This window comes from Atheta coriaria, unplaced genomic scaffold (genome assembly GCF_025399875.1).
Source record: "Atheta coriaria isolate IRGN ID8LTWV9N9 unplaced genomic scaffold, Caltech_Dcor_3.1 hic_scaffold_4_pilon, whole genome shotgun sequence".
NCBI lineage: Eukaryota > Metazoa > Arthropoda > Insecta > Coleoptera > Staphylinidae > Dalotia > Dalotia coriaria.
This window is the reverse complement of record NW_027045446.1, coordinates 5,030,391-5,051,465: the sequence shown is the minus strand read 5'-3', so window position 1 is coordinate 5,051,465 and position 21,075 is coordinate 5,030,391. Positions and strand designations below refer to the sequence as shown.

General features: G+C 40.0%; 1 protein-coding gene across 1 annotated transcript; it reads left to right on the top strand.

The window, feature by feature from the left end:
- Nucleotides 1-653: 653 nt before the first annotated feature.
- On the top strand, nucleotides 654-18,591 carry Ptx1 (pituitary homeobox homolog Ptx1). The gene is made up of 5 exons (XM_065301416.1): nucleotides 654-1,157; nucleotides 1,899-2,319; nucleotides 9,081-9,200; nucleotides 11,244-11,476; nucleotides 16,684-18,591. The coding sequence occupies exons 2-5, from the start codon at nucleotides 2,025-2,027 to the stop codon at nucleotides 17,269-17,271; spliced, it is 1,236 nt and encodes a 411-aa protein (XP_065157488.1). The 5' UTR covers nucleotides 654-1,157; nucleotides 1,899-2,024; the 3' UTR covers nucleotides 17,272-18,591.
- The last annotated feature ends 2,484 nt before the right edge of the window (nucleotides 18,592-21,075 follow it).

Sequence of the window (21,075 nt, the reverse complement as noted above, 5' to 3'; positions counted from 1 at the left end):
GTGGATTTGCTTTATCTTGCTTCGAAAAACCAGCATCCACCGCGGCCAACAGGTACTTTACCTCAATAAAACCTCAAACCACAAACCTCAAAACGCCAAAAACTTGAGCAACCAGCCTTGATTCAACGCCAGTTCCAAGTTCAGCTTTTGATAAGAGTCAGGGACGTCATAAATCATATCAAGATGGATGAGGCATTAAGAACTGGTAAATAAACATAAGGACTCACAGATCCTAAATCAATATAATAAAATCGCGACCATCGACTGAAGCCCGCAAAGCTGATCTAACAGAGTTTGGTGGTAGTATTCGATCAGCGGGTTGCTTCAATGAGTGATTCCGTGACTTAGCGCCCGACAGGGTGGGTCCGCGTCGATACACGCGGCATCCCCAAAACACGGTATCAGATAAGGATAGATAAAACGACGCGGCAACGCATGCTCGCCGCGTGGGCGTGCCAACCAGGACATGTTGGATGCCGGTCTCGCCTTGTGCGAGTGAGTTCAACTTATAGCCAACATTTAGGCTAAAATAGGACGACTGTTCGGAGCACACGAAGCGCCTCGATGGCGACCGAAGTTGTCGGTGGGAGTGAACACCAACGCGGGATGCCCGACGCACGGCCCGGCGATGATATATAGAGTATCCCGACTTACGGTTAAACCGCGCTGGGAAGTGGCCCAGATTACAGAGACTTTGCGAGAGCATCAAGCGCCCCCCGATATCTGTGCGGTCCGCTAAGCGCTTAAGACTTTTTAATACTTTCATAGGATTTCTGCGTGAAACCTCGCGCGGCGACGAAGGCGATCTCGTGTGCAGCCGTCGCCGAGACGGGAGCCGGGAGTCGTCAGTGATTTGTAAGCCGCTTGCCGCCGGCGGAGCCGCCACCGATGACGTTCGGGGATTTGCACCTGCAGGAATCATACAAGTGCCCTGTGTGGTGAATTTTTTGCACAAACTATCCAAGCAAGAAAGAAACTGACTGTCGTCGACTGAAAGTGAAACGTGTGCAAAGTGGGTCTGTGATCATCCGACGGGGAGCTGCTTATCAAACCATCCGACGGCAGCCGATACTCAGAATACTCAAAATACCAAAGATTTGAAACGTTAATATTATCATCAGTATCAAGAAATTAAGTCATTAGAGATTATAAATGAGGTAAGCACAAAATTTGTCATTTTTTACTAATCATCAAAATTTCTAACTTATTGCTTATTAAATTAAAAACCTAGTTAAATTGTCAAAAAGCTGGATTAAAATCAACATAAATAAATACGAGACCATTACATGAAGATAAAAATTATAAAATTATGTTATTCGTTAAATTTTGGCACGTTACAAGTAAAAAATGAAAAGAATTAAATTTTGGTGGATGCGCCCGATGTGGAATATTCGCATCCGTCGCACGCAGTACGCTCGCAATGGCACGGTAGATGGCCAATGGTGGGGGTAGAAGGGGGATGATGGAAAAGCCGCGGCGGGCTTAGCCCCGGGCGCCGCAAAGCCGTCCTCAGACCGACGCCGGCACCGTCGCGACGTCGCTCCGCACCGCTCGCCGAACGAGCCGCCGCCACGCGCTCCCAGTGATCCGCTCTAAACCGGGCGCAAAGCTGTTTTTAAGCTCCGGCGCCGGTACTTTTTTCCCGCCGCCTGCCCGCGAAGGCTCACCTGGATTTGCTTACGCGATCTCTTCGCCGATCCCCGAAATCTCGCGCGCTGATTTCGCTAACTGATTTGTGACCAGACATCATCAGATACTTCCTGTAAAGACCTTACAATACCCTAAAGATCTGATAAACTCATATGCATGAAGCAAAATAGTTTGTGTGGCAGTTAATGTTGATATTTATTTTGGGTTGAATGAAAACCCGGTGCTTTAACAAAAACAACTTGTTTCAGATTAAATTGCTGCTATAAGTGATATAAACAGTGATTACATACGGGTTATAGAACTGCAAACAATTGAACTAAAAATAAACTTTTGTGATACAAAGCGTCAAAATTGCGCTAACACGCGAAGAATTCATGAATTGTGCGCCGAGGAGAATCGACATGGAGCGGATGGAATCACTGACGGATCCGTCGCTCTGTCTGCAGGACCTCGTCTCGACATCGACGGCAAACAGCGATCATCTGCATGGCGTGCATCATCTACACGATTCTGTCACTTCGGTGTCGGTGAGTTCAGCCATTTCGGGCATCATGAGTGGGACCTCTTCTGTTTTGGGTCATCACCTTACGTCGCATCATGACCCTCATCACCATGGGGTTGTACCGCACACACCGTCACTGCATCATGAACCTTTGGAGAAATTAAAACGTGAGTAACTCATACAATTTCGCAAATTATTTTGTAATTTATGGCTTGTTTTTTACTCGTGTAATTTATTGATAATTTGGCTAAAATTGAGCGCCTACCGGGGTGAACGGAATTTAATTAATGTCCAATTTGGGCGCCCAATGTACGTGCATGTTGATATTGATAATAATTCATCGCCCAATTGATAACCGCGACACTCGAAGCAGGCTGAAATATTAATTATTTTTAGCTTCCTACGTACTTGATTGCCATTGAATTAGAAAATTAATCGGTAATTTTCTACTATCTTATTGCAATTTAAAAGAATATAATTCACAATAATAAAATCATTGATAACATTTAAGTTATATTAATGTATAATCATGCAATAGAAATAATTTCTAATGGTTGATATTACCTTGATACGGCAGATGACATCTGACATAATGTCCCATGTTGATTTGCTGATATCAAAACTCTGTTTAATCTAAACTATTCTCCCACAGACATTTTTGTTTGTTGTCTGCATTGTCCCATAACGCACTTCTAATTTTCGGCAATATCTCTTATTTGCGCGCAGCTTATCTGATATTGACGCGGTGGAAAAATGCCAAAATGCGACACGAATAATTTTATTACACGTTTATCAGCCGTTATCGCTAACAACCGTTGGTGGTTTTGTATTAATTATAATTTTCGGTGCTATTACTTTACGACCACGCATCAATATGATAATACATAGTGTGATTGCATTCGTACGTTGTAAAGTCATAAATTCATTTGGAGGTTCATAAAACAAGCGCCACGATTCTTTTTAGATACAATATGCGATATAAAATGTATTAAGCTGAGTAATTGTCTAAGTATTTACATTGTTATCATGTGTATCAATGTATGTTGGAAGTAAAAGTCATCTTAAAACTACAAATCGGAATTTATTAAGTGTTTGCAGAAATAACTTGGCCATAATTTACGATTGCGTTATTTTAACATTATCTCCTTTAAATATAAACAAAATAGAGTAAAATACATACTTATCATCTCTTTAGACACTTGAATGAATAAAAACTTTCATTGAAACGTGTTTCAGGTAGCGTAAAATTAAGTTTTAAATTGTTTTGGGATTATTTAAGCATTTTAAACTCATTTAAATCAATACTTCAAATCAAGTACACTTATATTTAAATTGTAAAAATAATTCATATTGTTTTCATGTTTGAAACTAGTTAAAATGATAATTTTAAGCCAAATTATCAACATGAACATTAATATTAAACCTAATGGAACCCGAATTAGGCCTTATGCATTTGTTGACACAATCGAGTAATGGTTGACAACTTCTTATCAGTGTTTGACATTCATATCAGTAGATCGTCAGTGGGGCATCAAAGAGATATCTCTGATTCAATTAGGGGACGCCTATTTTCAGTACGCGTCCATATGTCACAAAACAAGCAAACTTTCAATGTTTAATACCGTGAAATAATGATTTGGAATTATTTTGATTTCATGTTATAAACAAAACCTGGAATTGATATAATTATGATTGGGTTTGAATCTGAAGCAAAAGAGCAATTTGGGTTTGCACCCCAATCGTCTATTATTATTGGTTGCCTCAATATAACCGCTTAGAAAGTCACCCCTCTAGCCCTACACGACAAAACATGATGCGGCGGATGCACAAAACAACATTATGTTTGCACCGTATGTCTTTCTCACCCTGCGCCTATTATTCTATCTTTTTTGACCTTGCTACTGTTTTTCAATGTATTATCATTGTCAGTCTTGTGGTTGAAGAATAATATCGTTTGCACGTCTAGGAAACAAAGTTCAATTGTGCGAAAACTAAGGTAACGCGCCCATTCGCGCCTTTTCTCCAGAAAGAGAAAGTCAATAAACTTTGTTGAGCATGTCAAAGCGCATTTTGGCCATGCTGAGGTAAATACCTATTCGAACCCCACGGATAAGAACAGAAACAGAGTGAATTGTAGGTTGAATGCAACAGAATGAAAACGAACAGTGCCTGAAACGGCAGAAACGGCTGGAGAAAGTTGATGGCGAAGCGGGCTTAGGTTTAGCAGTGAGCAACCCTTTCCTGCTTTTATCGCAAAATTGGAATTGTAATAGCGGGCGGAAAGTGAGCGCTCGAGCTTGCCGGGTTAACCAGGATAATCCGCACTTCCTTACTCTGCCGGCTGCCCTCATCGTTATTTTCGACTCAATATTAAACCCTTTCCGAAAGCTTTCGAGAAGTAAAAGCAATTACAATTTTGGGGGACAATTTTCAAATTGATCAAAATTTTGCTCGCACATCTGTTCGGGTGGGTTACCCAGCAATAACTAGAACAATGAAATAACATTTAACTTTTTTCCCGTTTCCTGCGAGGATATATATTTAAATCTTCACGAGTGTTTTCGGAAAAGTCACGTACCTACGACATTTTTTACACATACAAAATATTTTTCTTTTTATAAATCTTCATGAAATGAAATTTTTGCTAAAAATGCAATCAAATGTTGTTTTTCTCATTCTTTCCTTGTTTGCTTTCCATTCTCGAGCTGAGTTGAGTTAATCTTTACAAAGCACGCATCTCACTGGCATTCAGCCAGTATGCACTGTACTGACGAAGATTTTAAAAGAGTCTTGAAACATGGGAGGGAATTAATAAGTGGGACGTTTTGGAATTTTTGTGAAATTAGTTGAACAATTTGTCGCATTGGCGACCTCCAACAAGATGACGATATGCCTCATCGCATTCGTAAGAACTTGAAACTCGACACTACTATCTTTGGATGTGACACATCTTCATTTTATTTTATTTGCATCTGGAAGTAAAATAAGAAATAAAGCATGGTTCTCTGGTTCATAGGGTCTTCGCGCTTTTTATGTCTAACACATTTCATGTGTGTAAATTTGTTTACAGGATGTTTGGGAACGCCCCATACCGAAAATCTGTGTTCACGATTCGCTGTCTCTTTGACTTTGATGTGCTTGTTTTACTCGTTTTGGTGTGGTGTGTAAATCCTTGCAAATATCTGGATTTTGGCTGAAAGTAAAAGTGACACATTTCGATAATAAATTAGTCGTCATAAATCAATACAATCTGAGAAATATTTAGAACAACACAAAGAAAGATCTAAAGAATACTAAATTTGGGCAAAATAAACAAAAACGTAAAAATTATTTTTGCTAATAAATTTTTAATCCGTGTTAAGTACGTTGAGTTGAGTGAAAATTTGAGTAAAATTATTATATAAATTTCTCTTTGAAGCGTTTATTCTTTGCATACGTCGGGAATACTTGTATGCTGTCTTTCGACATCGTTTAGCGAAGAATCCCGGTGAGTCGGAAGCATTTTGCGGAATAAGGCGTGACAAGAAATGCGCCCGCGAGCATTAATTCCTCTTAGATCGGGCTTACGGCGCGTAATGCGCGCAGATTAAAGGGGGATCATTAAAATTATGCTCAGGGAATTATGGTATAAAACTTGATAGCGCATCGAAGATTATCCAGGATCAGGTCTTGTTTAAGAAAGCTTTCGTCCCGATTTGCCTTCCTACGAGTACATCTATATCACACATCCAACCTAGAGGAAACACTTGGTAAAAAGTGGAAGCAAATTAATTGTTATCACTCGATTAAACGCATCACAATTATCACACGTAAATCTTAGCTCTTGAATGTATATTTATTTAATGGTAAGCTGAGATATAATTTTGGTAATTTCAGTGATTCAGGGATTTGTTCTGTTTGTTAGTTTGATTTTGCTCAAAGCTGGGTGTGTGAGGTTATAGTTAATGGCGGTTTGGTGGAATATGAAAATAGAATGTTGCACGCCACCTGGCCAATATCTGCCTGACTGATAAATGACTTCCAGCGTAAGCCGGTTGGACTCGGAGGAGGAAGGCCAGATTAAGGGTAGGCTTAGTGGACGTGTCGCGACGCAAGCTCGGGAATCATCCGGAAGAGTCAAACCAAACCAACTCTACTTTTACTCATGAATTGTAAACGTGTTGCATCTTTATTTTACTCTTCAACATTCAAAAATTGAATTTTAATCCCCGGAATTCAATTTTGGGAGGTCTTCTTTCTGGTAGTGGTTTTTTCTTTCTTTTTTCTATGAATTGGCGCATCGAGGCATCAAATATCACACGTGTCACAAGAATGTGAACGGGCGTGTGTGGCGGACAGGTTCGCTGATGTTGGAAGGGTGCCTTGCCATGAATATGGTTATAATGGTTATAATAGCGTCGGCGAATCGGAATAATTCGCTAATCTATGGTGTCATAACTAAACGTGCTGGCGGCTCCCTCCAACTTCCAACTGCTCTGCTTGCGTTCCAGGGCTGCGCACCCCGCGTCCAATATTCCGCTCCCGTTTGCTGCTCCCGTTTCTCCCATCGACACTTGCGAAATTCTCATGCAATTTTGCACGCCCCTCAAAGGCCTTTGTATTTCTTCCCGCTACTTCTATCTCTTTTTTCTTGGAAGGAAATAGTATGCCACAGAGAGAACAAAATAGATGTTACATTATAAGACGGAGCATAACGTTATGTTTGGCGAAGTTCAGAAGACGTATAAAAAATATAAGACGTGGCAAACATCAAGGACATTCATCCGAGATGGATGAAAATGAGAATTGAAGCAATGTTTCTCGTGCCTTTGCCGTCGAGCAGGAAGAAAAACGTAAGCCATTGGCAACGCAAGTAGCACAGCATCTTTTTTGCATATCGTTCGTTGAGCGTGAAGCGAACTGATAAATTATGCGTGAAGTGTTTTACAAAACGAAAAAAAAAAGCGAATGAGTTTCATCATTCATCATTTTCCCATCGCGCCCACATCGGTTTGGAAGGGGAGCGATTTTCCATTGTGTTCTGTTTTCTGTCACTGACGAATTAATCATACGCAATTCTTTCGAAAACAATTCGAAATTATTGATTTCATAAATAAAATAATGTTGATTTTGGCAACATTTTACTCTGTTCACAATAGAATTATTTTGTGCAATTCATGCTGTGACATTTAAATAAAACTTCCGCGTTTCAAGTTCACGACGCAAACCTTTCGCACTATTATCACGAGGAAAACAAATCATAAACCATTTCATTGCACTTGATATTTTATGTAAGACATCATAAAACAATAAAATGAAACCGAAAGATAATGAACGCTAGACTATGTCCTCGTGCCCTCCATCAAACCGCATCTCTTCACATCACACCTTCAAGAAGACATCGAGTTTGTGCTCGGCCTCGATAAAGAACATAACATAACATCTTATGATGTAAACAAACCAAGTCCTACATTTATTTCGGTGAGGGCTAGACTCGTTTACACTACAAATGTAACCGAATAACGAGATAAAATAGACCCATGAGCAAATACGTAATACGTTGTTTAAACATTTATTAAGCATTCGTTAGAATAAATACACAGTGCACGCGATTACAGCCGCAACAAAATTATATCATTTTTACACCTGTGGTCCTCGTGTGGGATGGATACTGGTGCACCTCCACCCGCTCGTAATTTTTTCTCTCTGATTACGTAACGAGTTTGTCTTTTTGTTTGTGTGGGCATCATAAAATGTTATTCGCCGCGTCGGAAAAGTGAGTCCGATCGAGAATACGAAGCGTGTCACGCGTGATAATTTGATAATTAAATAAATGTTAAGCCGTGGACCTGCGTGGAGAGTAGAAGAACATTAAAGATGGTGAAATGTGTGCGGTGGATTTAAGGCGATAGGACAAACTAAATAAAAAAAATACGTTGATGAGGGATTAACAACAAGGGATTTGGAAAGACGCACGTGGTCCACAAAAATGTAAATATTAAAGGTTAATACCTACGCACACTTAGCAAAAGAATTTCGAATTTATTTTAAACTAGGATAAAATTAAATTTTGTGCATACTTGATCCCAATTTATTTGTTATATTAAAAGTATCCTTGATGCAACTAAAACGGAAGTCTTGGCAATCGATTTAGTTTATTCTTGTTTTATTAATAAAAACGGAATTTAAATTCTTCTGATTAAAATACATTTCCAACATAAATAAGAAATGCGCGGCAGAATTTTTGGATAAAACTAAACAAACGACTGTTGCACTTCTTCCAACTTTTAAATAAATAAATAATGTGCGGTCGTCGTAACGACTTCACCTCTTCGCGGGCCAAGCGTTGGAAATTTATGAAAATTTATTTTATATCTACCAAAACAACCATACAGTATCCAAGGTTTTCTCTAACGCAACTTGCATCAACACACTGCACCGTATACGCTGTTTTCTCTTCCTCGGATGTCTAATGTCTGCGCCGGAGACGTCCCGACGCCGATAAATTAGGCTTGTAAAACTGTCGCGGACCATAAGGTAGTCGATAAATCTTCGCCGTGAGCTTTAAAGCGACGCACACGCATGCCAGGCAAAGATGTGAGCCGAGCAAAGATGTTAACTGCTCACTTCGGTGATGATGGCATATAAATCGCTGCGGCGTTACAACGTGTTTAGCGCTCAATTAGTAGACGCCTTGGAGCGGCTAACTAACTGGCGAGGAACTACGAAACGTCGAGTACCTACATGTCGTTTTGTGCGTTTTATCGGACGAGAGCCATTTCATCGCTTTGTTTGTTGTTTTGTTGTCGTTTAAGATTGCTGCCGAATGTGAACAGTATCTATTTATGTTCTGACAGTTAACTTAATCACGCGGACTGCATGGTGCAACTTACAAAACATCCAAATGTGTAAAACATTGAGATTAATTGTATTGTTTTATAATTTACAGTTTGGGCCGAGACTGGAGACTTCCGCGATGCGCATTCCGGGATGACCGGAGGTGGTAGCATGGATCATCCACAACTTCCATTTCCTACTGCAGCGAGGAGTAGAACGAGAGAACGAAAAGGTAAAAAATATTTATAAAATCAATTGTTAAGCCAAATATTTGGAAAGGTTCTGTTTCACCTTACAACCAGTGTTTGCATTTTTTTTTTCAACGTATAAATTTTTATACTGTGTACGTCGAGACTGCTAGGGTAGTCGGTTGGATGAAAATTTTAATCAAAACGCGTCTGGCAACGTGCGGAAAATTGAGAAAACCTTTTAGCTCAACATTGCGCTCGTGAAAGAAATACGAAAAATCTGAGCGTTGGTCTACGCGAAAAGGACCGCCATGACAAAGAACGACCCTCGACATACTCGAGATTCCACCTACTCAGACAATCCTACAAAAAAGGTTATTTGAGGAAGAAATTTTATGATTTAAACGACATCGCCATACAAAATTCATTCTACCAAAAATTAAAAATCACACGTTTGAAAAACTGCTCTTTTTGGCACAGAGTCTATAATCAATTGAGTTGGTAATAACGATTTATGATTATTACCAATTTATTGACTCCTAACCTTTTATTTTTTCACATTTTATCTTCATTTATATGAGTTAGGTGCCTTTCTCTGCTTTTATTTTATTAACCACACATTATAATCAATACAAATGACACTCAGCAAATTAATTAATGCATCGATAAAAATATTTCAATTGATTTGTCACAAGCGATTATTTATGATTTGCACATAAATCATGTATATAGATATTTGCATTCGGACGCAATTAAACAGACGCGAATAATCATTATCAGTAGTGAGGCACACAGAACGGATTATATTGGTGATAAAACTCGATGCTTCTTTTGCGCTTCAATTTTTGTGCGCATGTCAGCAATGATGATAACACAACGGTTCGACTCACGACTGCCTGGAGGTCTGGAGAGCAAACGAATGATAAGCGCATTTCAAACGGGTGCCGCCTTCGATCAATCATGGCTGATTTGACACCTTTGCCGATTCGTGTATGCCGACATCTCCACCTGTCATAATATGTACATTTACATGTGATAAAAAGTGCGGTTTATCGGTAAAACGTTTTTGGAGGCGGTCACGGAGTTTTAGATAATGGCGTAATTCGTATACTTGAAAATACTTCAATTTTTGCAATGTTTAAATCATTTTAGTATTATTTGATTACATTGCAAAATAATTTTAGAAATTTCGAAAAAATAATTATTACCTAGAATAGTTTATGACAAATATTCGACAAATTTTGAGAAGTGTTTGCTGTGTAATCATACTTCCATATAAGTGATTTTTTATGTGTCAAACTTCAGTTCTCACAATCCTATAGTATTCTGGGATTAAAGTAATTTACGACTCGCGCGCATGCTCGTGTTTTCTTACTGGCGTCGCGCGTAATTTGTAAAAGGTAATAACCGTTTAACAAGGAAGCGAAATAACGGTCGATTTTCCACTAAATTTATTTAATCCACACGTGCTCGGATAATTATTTAAAGACGCCGTCTTCTCGTCTAATCTGGAAATAACTAACACGCGAGGAGGAGAGCGCGTTCGGGCTTAAAGTTCTCGCTTCCTCTGCTTCGTTGGCTCATTCTGTGATTTTCAAATACACTTTCTGAGTCGCTGAGGTGGTGCTTGATCTGCTCGGTGCGCTTCCACGCTCATTTTGCTATTTTATTCTATTCCACATCGTTAGTTACACTCAAAGGTGGTGCAAAACGTTGCCAGTGAAACGGGTGCAAGATGCAAGCGTAAGCCCTTAGTGCAGCATGCTCAACGCTCGCGGTTTCTTTCATAAATTCCTTCATCATAATCCTTGTAATCCCGCGCGGTGCACTAAAATAGAACGCCTCGACGGCGCGCACTACTTATCAAGAGGACGCTTCTTCCTTTCGGCGCAACGCTTCACACGTTTCGTGGCTTTTTTATCGGAGACGACTTAGTCCCGGTGTTTCCGTCTTAAGCGACTTAACCGGGAGCTATCATTCGAAAAAGTCCAAAAAGCAACTATCAACTTTTCAAGTTTACAGCTATTTTTAACCCCGGCTTGCCATATAGGTATACAAATAACACTCTTGTGTTTCTATTTTTGCAGCAAGCAGATCTTTGAGTGATCCGGTAAAGACAGAACAGGTTGGCGTGGACAACGGCGACAGTGAAGAAGGCAAGAATGATAAGAAGTCAAAACGTCAGCGTAGACAACGCACGCACTTTACTTCTCAGCAGCTTCAGGAACTGGAAGCTACTTTTGCGCGGAATCGTTATCCTGATATGAGCACCAGGGAAGAGATTGCAATGTGGACGAATTTAACAGAAGCCAGAGTCAGAGTAAGTCAATTTTTCAAGTAATTTATTTTATTACAAGAAATTGTTGGCCATTAAACCGAGATTTTTAAAGCGAGATTAATTGATGATTAAATACTAGAGCTTTTGTTAGTCGTAAACTTTTTACGACGCCCATGATATGTTTGACGAGTTAATACACTTAAAAATACATTTAATTATTTATTTTCCTTCTGGTTAACCAAAAGAAAAACATCGGTTGTGATTTTGAATAATTTCGTTAGCACACATCTTAATTCGTATTAGGACGTTTATGTTGAGGGTGCGGTGTGTGCAAGTGGGTCTCATGACACCCTCAATTAACTGCTTAACTGGGGGGAACATGTGTTTCCTGATACATTTACAAATAGGTACGTTTATCAGAAGTAATGAATTATGTTTAGGACTATCTAAACTTTCTCCGATTTTTCGTTGAATTTTTTGACATTTTAAGTAAAGTAATATTCGACGTGGGTCGTGACCAGCGTTGGTAAATTTGGCGAATCACACTGGCAGCTTTTGGCCACGCAGTGGCGAGGACTTTGCGTTTAATTAAAGATCCCGCCGGCTTACTGTGCCTCCGGTTTCGGTTAATTAAAAGTTTGTTGCCGGCGTCCGGACTCGTCGACGTGGTGGTGTCGAGCCAGTGCGATGCACGCGATGCGGACGTGAGTTATGATTATTAAACTGTGAATATAAATAAAGCACCTGCAAAAGCTCCCCGAAAAACCGGCACAACAAACAAGAATAAATAGCAACAAAAATAACCAAATTAAAATGGCGTAACTTTGAATTAGAAACTGCAAAATATGAAATTTTTTTCCGCAGTTTCTGTGTTCTAGGAAGTATTGTTTGAAAAAAAGAGAGTAGAGTTTGAGGAAATATATCGGGGCGCAGCATTCTCGCGTGCGTGTGCGTTTTGTAAATCTGGCTTAATATCTTAATTAGTAAATCGTCCGCGATGCGCCCGCCGGGAGCACGGGCGGAGAGAAATTTCGGGGGAGAACTACGTCGTATTGATCCGGAGCGCGCGCGTGAAGGGAGAAGCGAGTTGGCCAACCGAACAGAGGCGGGTGCGAGGCACATGGCCGCCGTCGCCGCCACCAAGCACACCCCCGAATTGCAGAGGGACGGCGCGTTCCGTCGCATCCCCTTCACAAACGCAACCTTCAACATCAAAATCATACAGATTGTAGCATAAAATAATGAATATTGTGCTGAACAACAAAAATCCTCTTAAAATTATCCATAAAATATAAAATTTATTATTTAAAATCAATTCAATTAAATTTAACTAACATTTTGATAGAGTGCGAATATTGTAGGGGTTTAGGTTCTTTAGCAATGTTGTTTGCATGTACTTTGAATTTTTTGATTCTTGTTGAAAAAGTCTAAATCCATTCGAAAAGCTATGGACTTAAACAGGCTATAAATGCGGTCGTGTCGTTTGTTTCGCATCGCCAATGGTCGGAGTGCTGGATGCCGACTCGCTGTTTTTGCTCGCGTCGCGGCAAAGCGTATGGGTTTCGGAAAGTCTCTTCCAAAGCCTCCAAATGGCCATCATCTTCTTCGCACGGCCGGACCGAGATCCACTCCCATTCCGCGCTGATTTATTGCAACAACCTGCCCGGAGCGCTCGCGCACACATATCGATGTTGTTCTTTTCGGCGTTCTGGAATTACGCAGTTTTAGACATAACAACTTCAACAACAACATTTGGGCAAAAATTGGTGTATCAGATGACAACTTAAAGCACAAAAGTTTAAAATAATTTATAAAATGTATTGAAAACGAACAAAACAATGACAACAAAAATGATTTCCCAGAAGTTATTCTTATGATACTTACAAAACTTTATGAGTATGTTTTCTGTTCAATATCACACAGAAATTCTGATCAGCCTTTGTCAGATTCTGATCTGGCGGCATTTAACATCTCGTATCGATTACAAACGCATTGGTTGTGTGATGAGCGGACGCGACCGAAGCGCACCCCGCCTGGAAGATAAATGTTTGTTTGTTCAGGTATAGCGGCGCAGAGGCCCACAAATCGCGTCCTCAAACAGACAAACAACCACACCACAGAAGGTTCCGTGGATGGCGGCTACTTGAAAGCCTGCCGCTTGCTCGTTCGTCGCCCGAGTCTATCATAACGCTGAGCACATATCAAGAACACGTGTAAACCAACATTATAACATCTCCTTCAACAACTTAAAGATATGAGGATCAGATAAAACTACAAGAGTACACGCGTATAAGAGTAGGGATAAAATCATAAAGAAAATCGAATCGAGTTGATTTTAATTTTGAATTTAATTGGCGTGATATGTGGTCCACGTGTTCAACCGTGGTGTAAACGCGATATTAGATTAAAGTCGGGTGTGCAAGTCTGAGTAAGTCATTTAATGGTTAGTTTAATATCCCCCGACAAGTTTGTTTAAACGATTTAAGCGTCTCGCGTAGTACGCGTAGACTGGCCGGCGAAATCAGCATGTAAAGTGATTTATGCTAAGCTGGCACGCGGCCCTTTTCGGGTGCCCATTGTGCGCGGGCGTGCTGGCGAAAATCGGCGGACCCGATGGGTTACGCGTGTCGGCGGGGCGCCGCAATATATGAGCCATCCCGCTGGGCCCACAACACTTCCTGTTGCAAAATCTGGTTACCCCAAAAGTTAAGTTAGAAATTTGGACGGGATGCTTAATTACGGCGCACGCAAGTGGTCAAAATTGCAATTTTGCGAAAACATTACGCATCAGGTTATGATACATTGGTACGAGTATAGTCCATGCAAGCGTGCGGATATTTACTCTCGTAAATCAACGTTATGCGAAATGTTGTCGCGCCAGGGTTTAGATTGAGTTGGATTTCGGCTGGAATTGGTTTGATTTGGACTGTTGTGACCAGTGTTATTTATCTTCCGATTACAATGCGGCACCGACAGGTGCCTAAAGCGTCCGCGCGTTGTCGTGTCGCGAGCAAATATGTAATGTTGAATTACGGCGAGGCCGCACTTTAGGTCCCAACACCAAACCAAATTCTGTTCATGTATTGGTTCGAATATTGGAAATTGCGCACAATATCACAATAGAATGGAAATGCGCCCCGACTCGATGCAGTATTCTGCGCGCTGTGACTAGTAATGGAAATGAAATTGTTGTTATGGAGCGGCGGTGGGATTTCACGCGTTACCACAGATCATAGCTGGCGAATCTGTTGTCATTCGTTGCGATGCAGTCGGCAAACATGCGCCTGTTCGCAGTTAATTGTGATTAACAAACGACTTTGCACGGCCAATCGGTCTTAATCGAAATTAATGCATTTCCAACAACCAAGTAAACAAACCCGTTAGTATACAGCAGGTATAATAACATTATCACAGTGCTGCATATGCAAAATTTCTTGCCCTGCATGTTGCACAAGTAAAATCCCAAATGTCAATACATTTCTATCTGTGCATGGTCGGCTGGCGCTGGTGCGGGTGAATGTTTGTTGGGCCCGATGCAGACGCCCTGGATGCATAGATAGTTAATAATTCAGCGTGAGTAATGCTGGTCTCGGGCGGGCGTAGTTATTGTTTGCGCAGATAAATTGAGCATGTGCCAGCCGACGTTAGCCGCCCGAACGGGCTGGGATGCGTGGCCGCCTCCACCCGCCCCGAGAGTGGTCGCATGTTTGGGTGAATAGTCAGTGATGGCGATCTCGTTAATCCTGCCTAGATTTATGGTGTTAATCATACACGGATTAGCGTACCTGGGCCAACTAGCCACTCGCACCAGCAACGCCACCAACACCGGGTTTGCTCTAACTCCAAACTCCAATCAAGGGATGAGGTGCATCATGACACGTTCATCAATCGTAAAATATCACTTTTTGGAAAATCTAAATTAACTAGTATTAGCATCACAATATTAATTTGGTAGATGGTATAAAACATTTGTTTAGTAAGAGTAGCAATGGCCTCTTTGGAGCATAAGACAAATTACGACAGAACTGCTAAGCGACGTGGTGGAAAATCGACAGAATCGGTACGTCAAGCGGAAGCAATGGAGATTGGTGAGGTGGATGCTTGCTATCATACTCTAAAAGTCTATCAAGCAAGAAACCAGGGAACCAAGACTATGATAATCGACCCGGTTTAATAAAACACCAAAACCACGTTTCGACTACATTAATCTAACTTTGTATGCTAAAAATATTTTAGGAAAACTTTGGAATTCTCACCAAACAAAAATCAATTCCGGTCCAATTTATATTTATGTTATGCGATTCACATGCATGTGGTGATTTGAGAATCCAATGAAACAAATGAGCATTTAATGAGCAAATCGACACGCGTCGCATTCGCTTTACTCGTTGCCCACCCTAGAAGGAAACAGTACTGTATGCGAGGCAATAAGGAAGCCGAGCTGGGCATGTTAATCGCATTAGTCTCGCCGCACATTCACACGCCTCATTTACCAAGAAAACTGCCCCGGAATTCGGAAGGGGGATGATAAATAATGCGTGCGCGTGCCGTACATTCGTGCAACCAGCTCACAGGGGGTAATCAACATCCAGCTCACTTCCAATCTTCACGTCTTCATTTGTTTGTTTATATTGGGAGTACCTATATTCGGAGAGAATTTTTAAACTAGCGAATCAAATCAGTTTTTCTTGCTGCTGGAATCGATTTGTAACAAAACTTTCGATGGTTTTCGTTGGTTTTACGAAATGGGGAACATTTATTCGGTTGGCCAAGCGTGTGAACCAATGACGCGCACTTAACAGTATATAAATTAAGTAATTTGTATTAATTTCTGGCGTCCCCTCAGCGTGGGCCAACTGGTGAACGACAAAGTTGGCTTCGGTCCGTAATACTTTAGATAAGTTTCGACGTTTGCTACGCTTTTCTTTTCGGAATTTTGGAATTGAGTTTTCTTCTCCAATGTTCGGTTAACGGCGCTCCGGTTGATTGCTTCATTCGCTTCAGACGCTCGTTCGTCTTCATTCCAGGGTCTGCTGAGGCCAGGCTCGTGGCGCAATTAGATGGATCGTTGCTCACGCAGCAACTGCCCAACTTCCCATTCCTTTTTTGGTCAAAGCATTGAAACGGGTTTCTAATGGAAAATGACATCGCATTTATTTTCTGAAAATTGTAGTCTACTCATTTCATCATTTTAATCTTGATGTTTTTTTTATAAAATTTTATTTCATGTGTTTTCATTTTTGTTGCAGGTTTGGTTCAAGAATCGTCGTGCAAAATGGCGTAAACGCGAGCGTAACGCAATGAACGCTATGAATGCTGCAGCTGAATTCAAGACCGGTTTTGGGACGCAATTCAATGGTTTGATGCCCACTTTTGGCGATACAGACAGTTTGTATTCATCATACAGCTACAACAACTGGGCGACTAAGGTACCCAGTCCTCTTGGTGCAAAACCTTTCTGGCCGGTGGTTCCATCCAACCATCATCAAAGCCCAGTGAATTGCTTCAACGCTGCTACCTCAGTGGCGTCTATGTCGGGAGCGGCCAACTCCATGCTGCCCGGCACCATGGGAACAGGGTTATCGACCACACCAGGATCCGTCTCTGCTCAGCAGTGTCCCTATACCACGCCAACAAACCCCTACTCGATGTACCATCATCGGACGACGGCTGAACCTTGCACAGCGTCCAGTATCGCTTCGCTCCGTCTGAAGGCCAAACAACACACTGGATTCGTAGGTTATTCATCGGTCAGTCCGGTGCGTTCCAGTTCCGCTGGTCTTTCTGCGTGCCAATATGCCGGAAGCGGGATCGGTGTCAGCGAGAGACCTGGCTGAGAACACGAGCAGCCTCTCGGGGCCCAATGCAAGAGTGAAGACCAAGACGATTAATTTGCAATTAGGTACATCAAATTCAACGTACAATCATCAATATAAAAAACAGTGCATCATTAATCTTGGAATCTTCGAATCTTTGCGTAATTATTTTAAATTCTGTTAAAGAACTTCCCTTGGAACGAAACCTTAAAAACAAAAGTGTATATATAAATAGCCGTCAATAGTGTCAATGTGTTATGTTAATTTTGTCTAAGAGAAAACAGAACTCCATCGTGCTTTGTGTGCCATCTTTAGTAACTGTGAAACCAATTATGCCTAATTTGTGATCATTGATTTACGTAAGATTGACGAAAAAAGTTCCCAGTACAAATTAAGTATCAAGTAGCAACACCCGCACTAGAAAATCGCTTTACGAAAATGTCACCTTCGCAAGTGGATCACAGGGTACCAAAATGGTAAATGTCAAGATCTCAGGTTGCCTAAAATTATCCAAGAAAGGTGACATTTTCAAAATATTAAATTGAAGCAACCAAAAAAAGTGCAATGGCATACTATCAACTATCAATATCATTAAGTTTAATTAAACACTTGTGTAACTAATAAGTTTAGTAATACTAATGAATGTATATTATATGAAATTTGAATGAGATTTTTGCAACCGAAGTGAAATACTACGTATAAGTACCAATACCAAACCAAAACAAAACAGTCATACCAAAAATGAAATGAAAAGATGAGAAAGATCGGTCTAATAAATTTTTAGACTCTGATTCATTGTTTTTAGTACAAAGTATAAAATTGAAAAGGCTGCCAAGTGCAATGTATTATAAATCAGTCGAAATAATAATACAATTTTATCAATGCGAGGAATGCGAATGATAATGATATGAATGCGTTTTTACATTCAGTTTTGTTCGCAAGTACCTACATTATTCGTATTAAAAAAGAACATGATGAGAACATGATAAGGTAATATGATAATAATATATTTTAGCGAATGATTGTAATAATACATTTTAACGATACAATGATGATGAAATATCATATTTAGGCTCAAACAAAGAAATATCAAAATGGAACCGAAAGCAAAAAATTGTAAATATGTACTTAAAGTAATGTCAAAAGTGTCAAAATGTCAAGAAACCACGAAGATAAAAAGGAAAACGAAAAACAAACCACTAAGTAATAATTTAAATTAATAATATAAAGCCACAAAAAAATCGGAAATCCATCATACTCTGTGCATATCTATATTGTTTGTACTTGTTCAAACATTATTTCAGTCATCTAGTCACACAATAAAAAACAATTTAAAATATTGCCCATATGTTTTATTGTATGTAATTTTTAAAACAATTTCAGGATTTTTTTCAATTTAATTAGCATTTGGGGCAATCGATCATCAACAAAACAAAAGCGATAAAAAGAAAAACGCGAGGGTGAATTCGGGATGTAATTAATGACGAATTTAACGGCATCATCTGTTCGATCATGAATGCAAATCGTTTTGGTTTGCGATGAATGTGCGTACAATTCGCTTGAGACATTTATTAAGCAATTAAAATACACGCGACACATACACCCTCCGGCACCCCTTGTGAAGTTAATCACCTGTTTTATCATTGTCTTCTTTTTGCTGTCACTTTAGGGTTGTAACGTTTATTTAATTTTATTATTACATGCATTTTAAAGTAAAATTTTTTGTTGTAAAATTTTTAAATTTCAAATTTTGGAAATATTTGAATTAATTTTGTATCATTATGATAGATGAAGCGTAAACCCCAAACGATAATTTATACGCAAAGCATTGGGACTATTTACATCACAATAGTTGTTCCCCTCTCACTTAGAGCCTTTAGTTGACACCATATGCAGAATGATTTGACTTTGTTTCTTTTCAAATCTGTATTAGATTCGCGCTGTGGGTAATAAAGTGTCGGCGATTAATTATTTTGCACCCTTCCCATAATGGGAGCGACATGACAAAAGATACATTGAAACAATACCAAGGGTAGAGAAAAAATCTGAGAAAAGGAGGTAAGTGATATAAAACATGGAATCATACTGTGATAACAACATGTTATTTAATTGATTACATTTTTGGTTGAAACAATAATTTAACAAAACTTATTACATTTTCTTTTTATTTGTTTTATATATGTGGATGAAAATATTGCGTTACGCAATGTAATATTTTCTATGGTGAATTGGCAAACCACCCCGCTCCCAGATGTGACCGGGAGCTGATGTTAGTTGGGCTGGTCTGGTTGCAACGCATCAGCATTTTAACTATTATTATGCTGATGGCACCATGATAGCCGGATTACACTCGCAATAAAACCGAGCGCTGATACATATCAATGCAACCTCAATATGCTTCGCTCTTTTATTTATGACCCGCCGACTACCGGTGACAGCCGCCCTCCCATAGGATCCCCCGACAGACCTCCCTGCAGTCAGCATCCCTTGTAGAAGGAGGAGAAGCAGCAAAGATATTCGATTATATGTGGGCACAGTAGCAAGAACCGAGGAGGTTGAGCAATGTAGAGACCGAGAAAAAAGGGGGACGTATGAAATGGTATTCCATTGGCGTTCGTTACATCTACATGCTATGCATTTAAATAAATGTCGTTATTGTGTGGCATTACTTTATTAATCGCTTTTGCATATAAATCCGCAGCGGTTTAGATATATTAGTGCGTGTAATGTGATTCCAGACCCCAAATGGAAACATTTGTTTTCTAAACCATTCCAGTCTGAGCCATTTTAGGTCTCAAGAGAGAAATTTAAAAAAAATGTACAAGTTGCTATTGGGTCTTCACAAAAATATGCAAAATATGCAATCATCAATTTTGTCATTTTGTGGTACGTGAATAAACTCATAGTATACAGATAAACGGTACAAAAATATTGTGTTATCTAATAGATAACGACGATATGGATGGTAACACGACAACATTAAGCGAGTTTGGCCTCCGAATGGTAAAAGATTGCCGGGCGACGCAAGATGGAGTATATATCTTTAGAAGTGAGTCCGGGCGGATTGCAGGTTGAGAACCCGGACTAGCCTCGGAAGCTCGTGTAAAGCCCGGCCGCATTCGCCGCCGCCGCCGGCACGAAGAGAGTAATGTGTGCGCGCCGGGGATTCCGAGGTTTCGTTCGATGCGATCGTTTACTGCCCATGCGGCTCGATCAAAAACACGTTACGTTTTCAAATGAAGAAATATGAACTTTTAAAGAACACCCAACACAACTATGACTACATCTATAGTGCCTCAATAATTCATACTTTTTGTATGACATTCAGTTGTTATGCAATACTTTTCAAATTACAATTAAGTTAATTCTGAATTTGTGGAGTGCTGATTGAGCTCGGAAGTAATTTTGATTTGCGTGCTTAATAAATTACATTTCTTTTTGTTTCACAGCCCGGACGAGATGAAATTACCCGCCACTTTAAGTAAGGAATTTAATTAGTTAAAAGGAAGCGAAGAGCTTTCAAAAATGCTAAAAGGAACCGCATCCAATTTAAATGCACGAGGCGCTGGGCGCATTTGAATCCTTAATCCCTCTTTAACGAGCAATTTAAACTGGGTCCTTTTTGTCCCTCGGCGTTGTTCCTTTTTCTGCTTGGTATATTTTCTCGAGACGAAAGTGTCGTCGTTTGTTTCACGACCTATCAGATCAAAACTACAACGCAACTAAACTATAGTTACGCGATAAATTAAAACCGTCCAAAAATTTTATGAAATTTTAAAATGGAATTTAATTCAACGCGTTTTTATTTCATTTGATGCTTTCTAG